Source organism: Rhinolophus hipposideros, assembly GCF_964194185.1.
Source record: "Rhinolophus hipposideros genome assembly, chromosome: 4".
In the NCBI taxonomy this organism is placed as follows: domain Eukaryota; kingdom Metazoa; phylum Chordata; class Mammalia; order Chiroptera; family Rhinolophidae; genus Rhinolophus; species Rhinolophus hipposideros.
The window spans coordinates 15,790,876-15,810,323 of record NC_138050.1 but is presented as its reverse complement, the minus strand read 5'-3'; the positions used below and the strand labels follow the sequence as shown (position 1 = coordinate 15,810,323).

The following is a 19,448-nucleotide window of genomic DNA, read 5'->3' as shown; positions in this document are numbered from 1 at the left end:
TCTCTGATAACCCTATTATGGGATTTCTCTTCAGTATAATATAAACAAAATACACCACAGTTTCCTAAACATTTTTTTACTGAGTGTTTCAATTTTGAAAGGATCTGAAATTGCACATATATGAGTGATTTAAAATTTTTAAATGTCATAGTATATCTATTCCAAAAGCTATGCACTGAACTAAGTTGTTGAGCTAATGTTCAGGCCAAAATACAACGATGAATCACTTACTCGTTATTTACAGTTTTTAGCCTTGATAAAAAGTGTTCAATTGAAAAGGTTTAAAAACATTAAGATGAGAACCATAATCTTTTTTTAATTAATAATGCTTTTTCAATTCTTAATAGCTTTGATATAATATGTGGTAGTAAATGAAAGAAGAAAAATTTTGATTAACATTAAATTTAATTCTATCCCAGACAAGAAAAAGCTGAAGGAGTTCATCACCACCAAACCAGTATTATACAAGAAACGTTAAAGGGACTTTGTTAAGAAGAAGGGAAAAAAAGGTCATTAAGTATGAATAATCATAATAAAATGGCATACCTATTAGGAATCACTTTAAATGTAAATGTAAATGCTCCAATCAAAAGACATAGAGTGGTGGAATACATAAGAAAACAAGAACCATGCACATGCTATCTATAAGAAACCCACTTCAAAGCAAAAGACAGTTATAGGCTGAAAGTAAAGGAATGGAAAAAGATATTTCATACAAATGGAAATGAATAAAATCAGGGTTAGCAATACTTATATCAGACAGAGAACACTGAATAATAGTAAAGGGATTAATCCAACAAGAGTGTATAAACCTTATAAACATTTGCGCACCCTACATAGGTGTACCGAAATAGATAAAGCAAATATTGATGGACAAATAGGGAGAGAACAGTAATATAGTAATTGTAGGGGACTTTAACACTCCATTAATATTGATGGATAGATCATCCAGACAGAAGATCAACAAGGAAGCAGCGGCCTTAAATGACACATCAGACAAGAATAATTTAATTGAGATTTTTACATTTCATCCCAAGGCAGAAAAATATACATTCTTTTCAAGCACACATGGAACGTTTTCCAGAATAGACCCTATGTTAGGCCACAAAACAAGTCTCAACAAATTTAAGAAGATTGAAATCATATCAAGCACATTCTCTGATCACAATGGTATGAAGCTAGAAGACAATTATAAGAAAACTGAAAAACAGACGAACACTAGTCAAAATAACATGGTATTAAACAATGAATGGGTTAACGAAATCAAGGAAGAAATCAGAATATACCTTGAGACAAAAGGAAAACAAAACCACCTCAAATCTATGGAATACAGCAAAAGCAATTCTACGAGGGAAATTCAGAGCAATGCAGGCCTACATCAAGAACAAAAAAAAAATCTGAAATAAAAATACTAACCTTACACCTAAAGGAACTAGCAAAATAAGAACAAACAAAGCCCAAAGTAAGTAGAAGGAAGAAAATAAGAAAGATCAGAGCAGAAATAAATGATATAAAGTCTAAAAAATAATGCAAAAGATGAATGAAACCAAGAGCTGGTTCTTTGAAAAGATAAACAGGATTGATAAATCTTTAACCAGACTCATCACAGAAAAGAGAGAGGACCCAAGTAAAAATCAGAATGTAAGAGAAGCGACAACTGACACCACAGAAATACAAAGGATTATAAGAAAATACTATAAACAATTATATGCCAACAAATTGGACAATCTGGAAGAAATAAATTCCTAGAAACATACAATCTTCCAAGACTGAATCAAGAAGAAACAAAATCTAAAAAGACCAATAACAACATACTGAAACAGATGGCATCATAGATGAATGTTACTAAACACTCAGAACTACAACCTATCCTTCTCCAGATATTCAAAAAAAATTAAAGAGGATGGAAGGTCCCCAAGCTCATTTTACAGGGCCAACATTACCCTGATACCAAAAACCAAAGACATTACACAAAAAGAAAACTATGGGTCTATATCCCTGAAGAACATAGATGCAAAAATCTGAACAAAATATTAGCGAACTGAATTCAGCAATACTGTAAAAAGATCATATACCATGATCAAGTAGGGTTTATTCCTGGGATGTAAGGTTGGTTCAATATCTGCAAATCAATTAATGTGACATACCACGTAAACAAAATGTAAAACAGAAATCATATAATCATGTCAATAAATGTAGAAAAAGAATTTGACAAAATACAGCATCCATTTATGATAAAAACTCTCAGTAAAGTGGAAATAGAGGGAATATACCTCAACATAACAAGGGCCATTTTTGACTAACCTACAGCTGACATCATACTCAACAGTAAAAAGCTAAAAAGCATTTTCCTTAAGATCAGGAACAAGACCAGGATGTCCTCTTTTGCCACTTTTATTCAACATAGCATTGAAAGTCCTAGCTACAGCAGTCAGACAAGAAAAAGAAAGGCATCCAAATTGGAATGGAAAAAGTAAAATTGTCATTATTTACAGATGACATTATATAGAGAGAACCCTAAAGATTCCACCACAAAAACTATTTGAACTGATAAATGAATTCAGTAAAGTAGCAGGATACAGAATTAATATTCAGAAATCAGTTGCATTTTTTACACCAATAATGAACTGTCAGAATAAGAAATTAATCCCATTTACAATTGCACAAAAAAATACCTAGAAATAGATTTAATCAAGGAGGTAAAAGACCTCTACTCAGAAAATTACAAAGCACTGAAGAAATAAATTGAAGACGATACAAATAAATGAAAGCATATACTGTGCTCATGAATAGGAAGAATTAACATCATTAAAAGGTTCATAATATTGAAAACAATCTGTAGATTTAATGAAATCCCTAGCAAAATACCAATGGCATTTTTCACAGATCTAGAACAAATAATTCTAAAATTTGTATGGAACCACAAAAGATCCGGAATAGCTACAGCAATGTTGAGAAGGAACAAAGTTGGAGGTATTATGCTACCTGATAGCAAACTATATTACAGTGCCATAAAAATTAAAAAGGGCATGGTACCACCATTAAAACAGACATGGATCAATGGAACAAAATAGCCCAGAAATAAACCCAAGCCTATGTGGTCATTTAATCTATGACAAAGGAGGAAAGAATACACATTTGTGGTAAAGACAGTCTCTTCAATAAACGGTGTTGGGAAAACTGGACTGATACATGCAAAAAAAAATGAAACTAGACCCCTTTCTTACATACAAGAATAAACTCAAAAAGGATAAAAGACTGAAATTTAAGACTCAAAACCATAAAACTCCTGGAAGGAAACATTGGCAGTAAACTCTTTAACATTGTTCTTAGTAATATTTTTTTAGATATATCTCCCTAGGCATGGGAAACGAAAGAAAAAATAAACAAATGGGACTACATCTTACTAAAAGCTTATGAAAACCATCAACAAAATGGAAACTTACCAAGTGGGAAAAGAGATACTTGCCAATGATACATCCAATAAGGGATTAATATTCAAAATTTATGAAGAACTAATACAACTTAACACCAAAAAAAACCACAGTCCAATTGAAAAATGGTCAGAGGACCGGAATAGACATTTCTCCATAGAGGACATACAGATGGCCAATAAACATGAAAAGATGTTCAACATCATTAATCATCAGAAAAATGCAAATTAAAACCACAGTGAGATACCATCTTACAACTGTCAGAATGGCTATCATTAAGAAATCCAACAAATGTTGGCCAACATATGGAGAAAAGGGAACCCTCTGCACTGTTGTGGGAATGCAAATTGGTGTAGCCACTGTTGAAAACAGTATGGAAATTTCTCAAAAAATTAAAAATAGAGCTCTCTTATGACTCAGGATTTTCACTTCTTAGTATCTATCTGAAGAAATCCAGAACACTAATTTGGAAAAATACATGTATCTCTGTGTTCACTGCGGCATTATTTCTAGTAGCCAAGATACAGAAGCATCCTAAATGTCTATCAATAGACGACTGGATAAAGATGTACGTGTATACAATGTAATTACTTGGCCATAAAAAGGCGTGAAATCTTACCATCTGCAACAACATGGATGCACCTTGAGGATATTATGCTACGTGAAATAAGTCAGACCGAGAAAGACAAATAACATGATTTCACTTATGCGTGGACTCTAAAAACAAAATAACTGAAGAAACAAAACAAATAGACTCAACGATATAGAGAACTAACTGATGGTGGCCAGATGAAAGTGGGGTTGGAGGGCTGGTTGAAAAGTTGTAAGGATTAACAAGTACAGATTGGCGGTTACAAAATAGTGATGGTGATGTAAAGTACAGCATAGGAATGATAGTTAATAACATTGTAATAACTACGTATGGTGCCAGGTAGGTTCTAGACTTAAAGGGGGATAACTTCTTAAATTATATAAATGTCTAGGCACTGTGCTGTACACCTGAAACTAATATGTTTAATGTCAAGTATAATTGAAAAAAGATTGAATTCTAGTACTGCTGAAAGAAAATTTACAAATTCTCTGATAATGTTTGTGTTCTATGAAACTAAATATGTTTTTAGAGCAATATGATTTGGAATCTTTTTTTTATATAAAGACAGTGAAGAAAAATGCCTTTAATGTAAAACATTAAGTGTTTAAAAACTTGATATTATATTCTTTATTAGAATAGGAAATTATTATTATGAATGATAACAGCTTTAGGCTAGTAATGGACAAATTTATATAGATGTTTTAAAATGAATATAGTAATAGTGGAGAACTTTGTTGGTATATAAATAATTGAGTCATTCTTTGACTAAATTTTCTGAGATAATTTTTATCTATTAATCTCAAAGGAAGTTTTGTCAAGTAATTTTGGAAAGATACAAGAAAGTCTATTTTAAGAGGTAACATTATATAGGATAAATTGAAGAGGTAGTTTAAGTAGATTTTTTTCCCCTTTTCATCTTTTTTGTCTCAATCTAATACATATTCTCCTCCCAATCATAATCAAGCAGAAATTTGTGCTAGGGATAAACATAGACTTGCTTTTAGTCACAAAATATCAATTGTACTGATATAGCGTAGAGTGTTGTGGACTGACAGTAGTTGTAGATAAGTCCAAGGGGAACCAGTTCGCTATACTGTAAACAATAGGCAAAGTTTGATATGATTTCTATAGAGGTTTTAGTTTTAACTTTCCTTTCACCATTATTTTGGGCTATATGCTCTAAGGATCCTCCCATTAGAATAAAACTAGATCCTGGATAAGAGATAGCAAACACATTTTTAATGCATTGCTGCTTTCTCAAGAACACAAAAGAACAGCAGTAACCAAGAAACAAAAACAGAATTGAAACCAAGGATTGAGCAGCAAATATGAAAGCTGGTGGTGACCTTGAGACTTTTACAAGTACTACAGGTGGTCAGAGAATACTTAAGCCTTCAGCCAATCTGTGAAGAGAGAATTGATGAATTGGAAAATGAAGCTGAAGAATTTATCTATAATGCTGCACATGACGACAGGGTTATAGAAAATATTGAAGAGGTTCAAAAATGTGGGGGAAATAGAAAATCTAATGTCCATCTGCTTGGAATCCCAGGAAAATTAGAATATAGGAAAGGCCAATATTGAAAGAAATAGTGGCTGAGAATTTTCCATAATTGATGAGACATAAATCTACAGATACAGAAAGCATAATACGTACCAAGTAGAACATTATATTGAAACTGCAAAACATCAGAAAGACAGAGAGAAAATATTAGAAACACCCTGAGGGGAAAAAAGGCAAATCCTACAAAGGAGCAATAGAATGACAATTGAAGCCAAAAGTCAGTGGAATAATATTTTCAAAGTGCTGAGATAAATCTGACAACCCATATTTATGTACCTAGCAAAACGATTTTTTAAGAATGAGAATATATAATAGAGATTTTAAGATAAAACAAGAGTGGTGACTACCAGGAGACCTTCACTGGTTAGAGAATGTGTAAAAGAATGTACATCAGGAGAATGGAAAAATGACCTTAGATTCCTCTGAAATGTAAAGGTGAACAACAAATGTTTACTAGATTGGAAAGTCTGTTTTGGTATGACCTGTGCAGTTGTTAAAAATGTGGCATTGTACTTTGAAGAGTTGAAATGTAGTATCAAAGGTGTAGTGTAAATTATTTTGAACTCCCCAGAATCCATTCCATTACCTTTTCCTTTTGTAGCTGCATTGTGATTTTGAGACGTTACCCCAGATTAACAGCTGGGCCCCGATTACTGTAATCTAGTCATAATAATCGCATTCTCCTTGCCAACTCGGTTCATTCAAGAACCAGGCCTAATTAAAGTATTGATTGAGATGTGGCCAGGTAGGCTTACTCAGACTGAAGGAAAGAATTCTTATTTTGTGGTAGGAAAGAGGCACACTGGGGGAACCTAGATTGCTTGTTATTGTGGTAAAAGAAGTATCGCTTAATGTGAAGTCAACATTAGGAATAGAGTTGTGAGAAAGGAAAAAACAAATCAGTAAGAAAATTTGGTCTCTTATGATTCCAGTTTGTTACTAAATCACCCAGCCCTGAAGTTTACCCTATTTTCTAGACTTCGTTTTATGTGAGATTGTGGTTTGAATTTATAGTTTATAAGATTATAGTTTGTTTAAACTCCACCAAAACTGCTTCCTTCAAAACCCAAGCCAGACTTCATTAATACACATATAATTTCAATTCTACACCAGGGGATGTGGAATTACATACTCTGTGCTTCTCTGGCAAGACTAGATTAATTTTAGTTACCATGTTTTATTGCAGCACTCCGGCAAAATAGAATGTCCAGAGAAGATGACAGAGTGATGAAGGGTGTGAAAATCATGAAATGTTAATAATTGATCATTGTGGGGTATCTTAGCCTGGTATACGAAGATACTAAAGATGTTTGGTAACAGCATTCAAATATCTGAAGGTTATCATGTGGAAGAAGTGTTAGATTTGTTTTGCACAATTCCAGAGGTCAGAACTGTAGTTCCAATCAGTAGAAATTCTGGAGAGGGGTAAGAAAATTGTGATCAGTGTAAGAAAGAATTTTCTAATTAGAGCTCTCTGACAATGGGGTAAAGGGGTGTAACAGTGAAAAGCAATCACTGGAGACTTGGGTCGAAAAAAATTTCCCCTAAAATTCTTCTAACGAAGGACTTCTATAACTACATAGTATTTAATAAAAAGTTTTGTACATTGGATAGGAGGTTGGATTATATTAATTACAAAGACCCCTAACATTTTATTATTGTAGTCGCTAATCCAGTTATTATATTGGTTTTCAACTCGTGGCCTCAACACTTATTTTTAGATCAAATTCTTGGTAATGCCTCCTTATTATCTAATAATAAAATTAATAGTGAATATAGTCTTCCCATACACACAGTCTTTAAGAAATAAATACGAGTATAAAATTAAAATAATTTTAAAATAAAACTCAACAATCATTTATTGTATTTCTGAAATGTAAACACTTTTAAAACCATACATTTTTTCTCAGGCATAGACTTACTTGGCAGCAAAACTTAATCTTACTTGACATAATGCTAATGATAGTCTTTACCCAGTTGATGAATTCATATGTTTTGCTGCAAAAATACTAGTATGTTTGATTACAGGTTGCTTTTGTTGGTCCAGAACCTACTGGCAGTGTTACTTAATATATTTAGAAATCTGAAGAAATTCTGAATTCTTAAAATATCTTTTCCCAAGAATACTGGCTATAACATTTTGGTTCTTTAACAAATATTTCAACATTAGGATGACTAATTTAGAACACATAGTAAAGTAAATGGTTGTACTTCTAATTAATATTTGCATTTAAGAGAAGTAAGATGATAAGCCATTCTGTTCAGGAAATACAGGAAGGTGAAAGAACAGACCAGGCCATACTACATGGGACAAGTAATACCAGACCCTGTTTATTTGCATATGATAAGAGAAAGGGGGAAATAACTTCAACAATAACATGTCTAAACAAGTTATATACTGTTGTGGAGAAATGAGGAAATACAACATTTTTAAGTGACTTGAGCCATCTTAATAAGTGTTATCAAAATTATTTCCTATATTATGAATTGAGGTGGGATAAAAGCACATCTCCTAACTTGAAATTCCACCACATATTGAAGCCTGCATTCAGTCTTTAGTAGTTACTAATAAAGGTATTTGTGGTTTGGGGATAGTGTCAGAGTCATATTGAAAAATAATAGTCGAGTCAAAAATTACATAATTTCAATATAGAGAGAAAATATGAAATATTTACATAAATTATTAACAAAATTTACTGAGATTATTACATTTCTGGTTCTAAATCTATTTAAAATATTGTTATAAATTTTCAGTGTTTTTTTTTTTTTTATTTTGTAGTACAAATATTACTGCTAAGAAACCCCTTTCAACTAAATTTGTAGCTGGATATTACACGATACTTTAAGTAGACAAAGAACAATATATTGAATAATTTGGTGATAATGTCCTCTAAAATTTTTTGATAAAGTACATACTAGCAGATATTTATAGTGGGTTTGATCCATAGAACATTCAAAAGTTGCATGGGATATAGAATTGTTCTTCATTGGTATTCCACGGGATATAATTTAAGAATAAAAATAGACTGTTTCTTCTTTTCCTTTTGCCTTAACATATTAATAGGAGCTATTTCTTTTTTTGATCTTTTACCAATTTTTTTTCATGTCTGGTTCTGCCTTTGTCTAATCTTTTAATGGTTCATGTCCGCCTCTGTTGTCTTATCAGCAACTATATATGTCATTTAGCAATTACTACTTGGAACATGACTTCATACCTTAAATTTTAAAGGCAATTATGTACTATTTTTTTAAAGGAACACTTCAAAGAGAAATTAATTTGTGTTTTAGCAGCCAAATTTTATGTCTGGTAATGCCCATAAAGAACTCTTAGCACTTATTGTCCTTGTATGTTAGTATCTTTCATAGTTAGAATTTAGAGTGTTAATAAAAATGAGACACTGTGGTGGGAAGATAACAATTATATGACACTGGTTACTTTATTTTCTTACCACTTAGTAAAATGTGGTTTGGAGTCTTTTTGTTATTTAGTAAGATAGTTGATTAAATTTTATAAGCTGAATTACTACTGTCCTGTTTTGTGTATAGGCTGCTGTTACACCTGGAATGATGTGTAAAACCTGTTTTTTAGGTGTAATACAAGCAACAATTGCTAACTATTTTAGCTACCATTTTTGGTTTCATCAAAGTAGGGAAAGTCTCTTTTTTGAAGGCATTTGTAAAATTACTGAGTTTGGATTCATCTTTAGGTGTGTAGAAAATGTTATTTAGTGTGTGATAAGTCTTAGATCAGCAGTTGTTTTTGAGAGTCTACTGTGACAGTGTAGCCCTTTTTTAGTAATTTTTTAATATAGTCACTTACATATCCTTTTGTATTTTATCAATTTTTAACTCTTTTCCCCTGTGATTTTCATGTGGAAATTTATTACATATTACACTATTAAAATTTTTTTAAATGTTATATTTGTATCATATGTTTTAAAATCTTAGTAACTACTTACATTTACCACATTGATGTTCTTTAGTAAAATAGATGTAGTTTGGTCTTTTCACTGTGCTGCCACACTACAACTTGTCACTTCTTCTACTTAGTGGATAAGTGATTATCTGCAAAACTGATTCTTTAATGAAACACAGATGAATAAAGTTAGAAATATTTTGTATTACAATAATTACCTCATATAATTTTTAAAAATAATTTGCGTATATGTATATATTTTTTAGAAAGAATCTTCAAGAGGGAGACATAGGGAAAAGGAAGACATAAAAATCACTAAGGAGAGAACCCCAGAGAGTGAAGAAGAAAATGTAGAATGGGAAACTAATAGAGATGGTGAGTTTCAAAAAAAAATCTTTATTTATATGGTCAATTTATTGATTATTCATTTTGCAGACTTTTTGTGGGTTTCAAAACATTTTTTCAGCTGTGATCTCCCTATTGGTTTAGTCATCTTATTGACTTGTTTCTACCTTATTGAGTTATAAGACAGAAAATGGCGTATGATAGCAGAACGAGGGCAGAAAATAAGTAAGATTTAAAATTTTAAGGACTTGGGAAAATTATTTCCAAGAAATTGTTGACTTTCATCTTTCAGAAGAAATCCAAATCAGATGATAATTGAGACCTGGAATTTGTTTATGAAAAATTAGCAAAATCATCTTTGAGTCACTATCTTAACAAATAAGTATTTTCTACATAATGAACGTTCTCTGTTCTCCACCTCTATAACCTTCTTGAAGGTGAGCACTATAGCCTCACACTACCAAATATAGAGAAAGGGAATTCACATTTGTTGAATGTGTTGGGTTTGCTGGGTGTTTTAATATATATAATTACCTAATTAATTCAATAGCTTTGCTACTTTATATATGACTAAACTAAAGAGTTAAAGAATTTAAGCAACTTTCAGCAGTAAGCTGAAAACTGCCATGAAGGATTATAAAGTTACAGCTTGTGGCTCAGCCGCCTGTTTTGGCAAATAAAGTTTTATTGGAACACAGCCATGCACACTTGGTTACATATTTTCTGTGGCTGCTTTTGAGCTACCACAGATAAGTTGATTACTGTGACATCTAAGAGCTGTCTACAAGCCTAAAATATTTACTAATATATTTAAGAATAGTCTCTGAAACTTATAGACCAATGCTTGAATTGTCCCCTAAATGCCTCTCCAGTAATTTGAACATCAGTACTTTTTAAGGGAATGCATTCCATCTTTGGACAGTGTTGTCTGTTGGAGAGTTGCTTCTGAGAACAAATAGGAAACTTCCCTGTGATTAGTTCATCTCATAAGCCAGTCTAATACAGAGTAGCAGTAATGGCAGCTATAATAGTGCACTGTAATTGATTAATTAGTTAATATAAATGAAATATTACAAACCTTGACTTTAAGATTGGATAACTAACTTTTCCTAAATAGTAAGGGATTAACTCTTAACACACCCAACATTCTTTTCATTTTAATTATTTTTTAATAAAAAACATTGTGAAATGTATTGGATATTTCCTGCCTTTAAAAATAAAAATTTCTCTATTCCCATTACAATAATGCATGCTTACTGTTGAAAATTTAAAAGGTTCAGAAAAGCCTAAGTCAGTTTTCTCCTTATCTTCATAGTAACTTTTTCAAAACGTCTCCTTAAATCTCCAATCTCTTCATTTGTCCTGCTTGCTATTTACAGAGGTGATATACAGAGATGATAGAGCTCTTCATCGACAAACTCCCTCAACTTCTGGCCACTACACCTACAAACTAGTTTTTTATTCACACCTAAACTTTTTAATTTTCTTTTCAATCTGTGTAAGAGGCCTCCCTCCTGCTGTTGAAGGTTTTATTCCCCTATATTCTGCGTCTGATTTCCTCTCACCTTTGCAGTCTTGTTCATTTATTATACATTCTCTTTTATATCTTTAAAATCCATCTTGATACATTTTTACTTCTCTCTATGTTACTTTTAGCTATCACGCTGCTTGTCCCCGCTTTACAAATAAATTCTTAAAAGAGTTCTGTACTTTACTGTCTCTACTTTTTCACCTCATACTTACTCAGTTTTCACTAAAACTGCTCTTCAAGGTCCCTGATAACCCCCTTTGCTAAATAAATGGAGATATTCTTGTCTCCCTCTTCTGTAACTTTTCTACAGCATATCACACATGTGAGAGTCTCTGTCTTCTTGAAATACTTTTCCCTTTAGCTTCCATCTATCACTCTTCTGGTTTTCTGTCTTCCTGTTCAAGCTCTTTGGTCTAATATAAAAACTCCTTGTATTCTATCCCTTAACTGTCGATTGCCAAGGCTTTACTCTAGACTAGCATCTTAAAAAAACTAAAGTGGTTTGTACTACAAGAACCTTTCATATATGAAATTCTTTTAAAAGCTGAGTAAATGTCTTACATAGTGGTTTTCCTTACAAAATATTCACATGGCTATTTATGTTTTCTGTTGATTAAAACTCAAAAATTTTGATCATTGTGTATCTCCATGGTTTAAAAGTATTTATGAAAGAATATTGAAGCATGGAGTTAGATAGTTACCTCTATCCCCAGATAGTTATACTGAATTGGTTTCATAACTTTACCGTCTGCATTTTTAATCTGAATAGCAGTTTTAACTATACATACAGGAAATTAGTCTGTACTATCGTGTTTCCCCGAAAATAAGACCTAGCTGGACAATCAGCTCTAATGCGTCTTTTGGAGCAAAAATTAATATAAGACCTGGTCTTATTTTACTATAATATAAGACCGGATATAATATACCATACCATACCATAACAACATGATATAACATAACATACTGGGTCTTATGTTAATTTTTGCTCCAAAAGACACATTAGAGCTGATTGTCCAACTAGATCTTATTTTCAGGGAAACACAGTAGTATATCTCAAAACCTTTTGGTCTTAGGTCATTTTTCACTCTTCTTAAAGGACCCCAAAGAGCTTTTGTCTTTGAGGATTATGTTTCACTAAACCATATTAGAAACTGAATATGAAATTTTTAAATTATTTATTAATTCGCTTAATACTGACAATAATAAACCTAACATACACTTTTATGGAAAATAACTATGCTTTGCAAAACAAAAATAAAAATTGTGAAAGGTGACAGTGTTTCACAAGTTTTTACAAGTCTGTTTAATGTCTTACTTAATAGAAGACATCTAGATTTTCATATCTGCCCTGCATTCAGTCTGTTAACTGAATCACATACCACATGACTTCTGGAAAAATCCATGAGAGAGTGAGTTAACTAGGCAAATATAGCATTATAAAAATATTTTTTTATCTCCTGGGGCTCCTAAAATTGTCTCAAGGGCCCCGAGGAGTCCTCAGACCATTCTGAGAACCACTTGTCTCTAGAAGTGGCATCTAAGACTTTTTGTTGTTTTCCCTTTGCCAAGCCTTCTTTTCTCATTTTTAACTTTTCCTTCCAGATAAAATCATGCTCCTAGGGCATCATTAATATCTATGTTTTAATGACCCCAATATGTGGAGCTCTCAACTGAGGCATCTTCCAACTCGTTTTCTCCATCTGAGTTCTATTATCTTACACACACCCCTTTCTGACTAGGTTCCCAAAAGCCTCAGTTTTTGCTGATACTCCTTCCCTTCAATCCAGACATTGTAGAGTTCTGACATTTCTACCTACTGAATGTCTTTCAGAACCATCTAGTTCTCTAAATTACTACTAATATTCTAGTTCTAGAGATAATTTGATCATTACCAAACTAAACTCCTAACCTAACCTCATGCCTTGAGGTTAGTCATCTCCTAATTCATTGACCACTTGAAGGCCAGAATTATCTTTAAAAATTATATTTTTAGTAAAATATAATAGTATGCATTCAGAAAAGTACATAAATCATGTATGCAACTCATTGAATTTTTACAAACAGGTTTGTATAACCAGCACCCAAACCAGTAAATAGAAAATTACTAGTATCCCATAAGCCACTTTGTGTTGCTTTCTAGACACAACCTCCCAACCCCTACCTCCAAAAAGTATCTATTGTCCTGATTTCTACCACCATTAGTTAGTTTTGTCTGTTTTTGAGCTCCATATAAATGGAATCTACAGCATGTATTCTTTTTGTGTTTAGTTTCTTTTGCTTGTAGTATGTGGTATTAAACCATATTGTTTATTGCACACACTTATAGTTCATTAATTCTTATTGCTTTACAGTGTTTCAGTATATGAATATACAGTAATTTAGCCATTCTACTACTGACAAACATTTGAGTAATTTTCAGTTTGGGGCTATTACTATTCTTAATTATATCTTTTGGTAATCATGTACCCATTTCTTTTGAGTTTATGCCTGGGAATAGGATTGTTGGGGCAGATATTCACCTTTAGTAGATAACATCAAATCAAAAATAGTTGTCATTACCCACATGGTGATTTTTGACTTTTTCCTCTGAGCCATTCTGGAGGTATGTAGTGGTATCTTATTGTGGTTTTAGTGCGTATTTCCCTAATGACTAATGAATAAATGGACATTTATTGATCATTGTACAACCTACTTTGTAAAGTAAGCTTTTAAAAGAATAAATTGGTTCATTTTATTCCCATTTAAAATTCTCTTGACTTCCTATTGCCTTCAGGATCAAATACCTATAAAACTTTTCATCATTGCTTCCTATATTTCTAGCCTCCTATCCCCAAGTCTGTGTTTTTTTATCTGGTTTCTTAAACTTCTTTTATTTGTTTACCGTACGACGAATGCAATAAAATAAAAAGCAAAAGTATCTTTGCAGTAACAGTAAGTGTGAACATATTTTGGTAATCTTGGAGGTGCATACATCCTGGTAACATAAGGCATAAAACTCAGAAGCCATAAAAGATTTGATTACACAAAGATTAAAATTTTCTGTATAACTAAACAGAAATTAAAAATAGAACACTATAAGAAAATACATGATGTGTAACATGTATAAACATATAATAAAAACACTATGACAATATGTAATGAGCTTCCACAGATATATAAGGAAAAGATAGTTGAAAAATGGTCAAAAAAAACCCTCAAAAATTGGATGTATAATTTTAGAGGAAATAGAATGGCCAATAATTGGTCAGGCTTACTACAGTAAAATGGCAAAGGAAATAAAGAGATGGCATTTTAACCCATCAGAATAGCAGAAATGAAAAATACTAATGTTATCAAGTGGGAATTTATTTTTAAAGCTGTTTGGGAATACAATTTGACATATTTAAAATAAAAATTATACTTATCCTCGATCCAGTAAATCTATTTTGAGAAATCTGTCCTAAAGAAATACTTGCATTTGTGAACCAAGGTAAATATCAAAATGTTCACTGAAGTATTGTTTTATAACATCAAAATACTTGTATTGTTTGTCAGAAAGAAACTGGTTAAATAAATTGTGATAGGTTCTTATGAAATTCCTTGCAGGTGTCAAAATGAAGGTGGATGGTCTCTATGACATGGAAAGATCTTTCTATAGAATAGTGTGTATGGTTTTACCCCCATAGTTTTAAAGAGTATGACTATAAAGGCTTATTTTTGTGCTTATATAACTCTAAACTATTAACAGTGTTATCCCTGGAGAATGGGTGGTAGTGGGAAGAGCATAAGGGGAATTTCATATTTTACTCTGTATACTTAAGAATTGTTTAAGACTTTAATAATGAGAATGTATACATTAAAGACAAAAGAAAGTACTCATATATATATGTATATAGTCTTTAATCCTTATACATATACTTTATGTATGTATGATTATTTGCATGCAGTAGATTACTAGAAGTAAAATTGTTATATTAAAGGGTATGAATGTTCTTTAAGCTTTCACCCATATTGCCATATTTACATTGCTACACCAGAGAATGAACGTACCTTTTATATGTACCTTTGCCTAATACCTAATATTACAATTGGGGGGGGGGGGAATGGCTCTTTAAGGCTTCCAGTTAATATGATGGAGTAGCTAAATGCTGTGCTTTTCTCCTCTCAAGACCACATCAGAATTACAATTAACTACAGAACAATCACCAGTGAGAATCACCTGAAGTTTAGCTTAACAGAAGTCCTGTATATAAAGATGTAACAGAAGCCATATCAAAGACTGGTAGTAAGGGCAGAGATGCAGAATGGGCTGGTACCACACCCATGTATGGAGGTTAAAAATCAGGAGGGCTATCTTGATTGTGGACGTCGCCCCTGAGGAGCCAGTTCCACTCCAGACTCCCCAGCCCAGGGTTCCAGTGCCATGAAGAGAAGTCCCCACAACTTCGGCTATGAAAACCAGAGAAAACTGTGGCTAGGTGAGGTGAAGGGCAGCTGGAGTCCCAGGCATTCCTCTTAAAGGGCCCACGCACAGACTTACTTACTAATAGACTTACTAGCCCTGAGCTCTAGTGCTGAGGGCAGCAGCTCGAAAGGTGTCAGGAACATATGGGGAAGGACTGAATTGTCTTGCTTCAGGGCAAGGACTGGTAGGGCAGCTTTTTCCCAGACAGAAGTGCTGGCAGAAACCATTGTTCTTTTTTTGAGCCCTCCCCTCACCAACCATGCAGACACAGGCAGCTGCCATATTTGAGTCTCCATTCATCTAGCTAACACCGTTTGCCCTACCCTGGTGATTCCCTGAGACTATGCCCCACTCAACCTACTTCCAGTGGATTTTCTATATAGACGACCTTTCTTGGCTTCTGCTGTGGATTTCCTAAAATCTCTCAAAGGTTCACAAAACCCAAATAAGTAGCATCTGGCCTCAGCATGTCCTGTACCTCTGGCTAAGCAGCCCCAAGCCTGGCACTAGTGACACCCTGCCTCAATTCACAGCTTAACCTCTAAGGTACCTCCAAGCACAGCACATGTGTCAACCATCTGCAGATTACTTTGTAACTCGTGCCAAGTTAGCCTTGGGGAATGAACAGGCAGTGGCTGACCTTGGATTGTGATAGAGCCTCTTTAGGAAGTTCCAGAACCAACACACCTGGTGGCCAGCTTCAAACCACAACAGAGCACCACCCAACCACCTCCACAAACAACACACCTAAAGAGCAGACTGGGCAGGTACCAGAGCCCTGCTAAAGCAAATCTTGAGCTGTAGGGTCAGTCCCTGCACAACAACTCCTGCACTATAGTCATGGCCAGTCCTCACAACCGATCAGCTTGAGGGTTAGTCCCTCCTGTTGATGTGCAAACAGCAACCAGGACTCAACTACAATGAGAGGGCACACACCCACACAAGGGACAAACCAGGAGCACCCAGTTCATGACCAGGGAGACCGCGCCACTGGGCCCCACAGGACACCTACTACATAAGGCCACTGTACTAAAACAAGGAGATATAGCAGCTCTACCAAATACATAGAAATAAACACCAGGAGGCAGCAAAAATGGGGATGCAAAGAAACATGTCCCAAATTAAAGAACAAAGCTCCAGAAAAAGAACTAAACAAAATGGAGACGAGCAATCCACCAGATGCAGAATTTTAGACACTAGTTATAAGGATGCTCAGTGAACTCAGGAAGAACTTCAAAAAAGACATAGGAAACACAAAAATGGAGATAGAAAACATAAAAAAGAACCAGTCAGAAATGAAGACTTGAGTAGCTGAAGTAATACATTAGAGGGAATCAACAGTAGATTAGATGAAGTAGAGTATCGAATCAGCAATTTGAAAGATAAAGTAGCAGAAAACACTGAATTAAAACAGGGAAAAGAGAACCCCCTCCAAAAAAAATGACAGTTTAAGGGGCCTCTGGGACAACATCAAGTGTACCAATATTTGTATCAGGGGTACCAGAAGGAGAAGAGATGGAGTAAGGAATTGAAAACATATTTGAGGAAATAATGATGGAACACTTCTGTAATCTGGTGAAGGAAATAAGACATGTAAGTCCAGGAATCGCAGAGAGTAATCAAGATGAACCCAAAGAGGCCCACGCCAACACACGTCATACTTAAAATGTTAAAAGTTAAAGGACAGAGAATCTTAGAAGCAGCAAGAGAAAAGCAGTTATTTACCTACAAGAGGCCTCCCATAGGACTGTCAGCTAATTTCTCAACAGAATTTTTGCAGGCCAGAAGGGATTGGCACAAAATACTCTGTTATGAAAAACAAGTACCATCAAGCAAGATGACTCAGCAGAGCTTCCCAGATAAGAAAAAGCTAAACAAGTAATACAATACCACCAAACCAGTAATACAAAAAATGTTAAAGGGACTTCTTTAAGAAGAAAAAAGATAAAGAATATGGATACTAAAATGGCAATAACTTCATATCTGTCAACAGTTACAGTAGATGAAGTGCATTAAATGCTCCAATCAGAAGATATACAGTGGCTGAGTGGATAAGAAAATCAGACCCTTACATACTGCTGCCTGCAAGAGACTCTTGTCAGGTCGAAAAACACATATACTTAAAGTAGGGGATGGAAAAAGATATTTCATGAAAGTGGAAATGAACAAAAAAAACTGAGATAGTAATACTTGCAATAGACAAAATAGACTTAAAACAAAGACTATAACGAGAACATTTTAATAGTTTCAGGATAGAAAGGGGACCGGAGGGATGAGTGAATAAGAAGGGATTAAGAAATACAAAATGGTAGTTACAAAATAGTCATTAGGATGTAAAGTTTAGCATATGATATATAGTCAATTATCTTGTAATAACTATGTATGCTGTCAGATGGATGGGTACTAGATTTATTGGGGTGATCACTTAGTAAGTTATGTAACTGTCTAATCACTATGTTGTATTCCTGAAACTGATACAATATTGTATCTCAAGTGTAATTGAAAACTAAAATATAAACCACAATGCCTAAAATAGGGAAGTTGTTTGTACTGCTTATGATTTGCTATCAATTTGAAGAAGTAAAATGGAAGGATGGAAAAAATAAATGAATTGCTAAATAGCATGCTAGAAAAAATGGTTCTTTAATACATGAAAATGTCATATTTATATATCATTTGCATTTCTTTTTTGATTGCCTCTTTGTATCCTTGTTCATTCTTTTTATTGGTAAGAATTTTTTTACATATAAAGGATGTCAACTTCTTTTATGTGTTGCATGTAGTTTTATTGCATAGTCTTAAAAATCTTTGCCTTGAATTTGCCATTCTAATTATATTTAATTTTCTGATGACTTAGAATAGTGTATGTGAATGAGTTTTTATAAGGCAATTGTAATGATAACCTCAAGCTGTAAGATATATGAGAGACTTTTTAAAATTTATTAAATGGTTTCAGTGTCTTATTTTTGAGTTCCATCCTATGTTTTGACTTTCTGATTTTTTGTTTTTGGTCAGGAGGCTTGCTTGCAGTATACCTACTTTGTTGCCTATCTCTTATAGGTTAGGAGGACATCTTTTTATTGATTATAATAGATAGGCATAAAATAAGAATAAGTAGTTTCTGAGTAAATACTTGAAAGCTTTTCCTTTAAGCAAAATGTATTAACTGTCGTACATGGACATAACATATATTTTAACTTCACAGCCCTACCCCCTTCTTTGGGTAGTCAGGGATTGAAACCTGAAAGCCATTTTCTCATTCCATATATATATATATATATATATATATATATATATATATATATACACACACACACACATATATATATATATACATACATACACATATATATATACATATATATATATATATATTCTGTATTAGTGATATTTCCAGGTAGCAGTTTTTTGATGGGCAGAGCATTAATGATAATACCTTCAAAAATACTGTAAATCATTCTTCTCAATTAATTAGTCTTTGTTTTACCCTTAGTATTTGGTTATGGAATTTTATCCATTTGTTAATAATTTAAGAACACAGTCAAACCATAGCTTTGAGCCCTGTTATTTATTAACGTAACATGTCTTAATGTGGTGTAAAGTAGTAACAAGAGATAGCCAT

At 33.3% G+C, this 19,448-nt stretch overlaps 1 protein-coding gene across 6 annotated transcripts in view; it reads left to right on the top strand.

Annotated features, from left to right (window-relative positions):
- The window catches only part of ZC3H13 (zinc finger CCCH-type containing 13), a 94,905-nt gene that overhangs the window by 18,864 nt on the left and 56,593 nt on the right, over positions 1-19,448 (top strand). For all 6 annotated transcript variants that reach the window (XM_081045798.1, XM_081045797.1, XM_081045794.1 and 3 more), the window contains one exon: positions 9,773-9,881. Coding sequence is in view for 5 of the 6 variants with exons in the window: in XM_081045797.1 (XP_080901923.1) it covers positions 9,773-9,881 (109 nt within the window). In the remaining variant the exon portion in view is untranslated. The remainder of the gene's footprint in view (positions 1-9,772; positions 9,882-19,448) is intronic.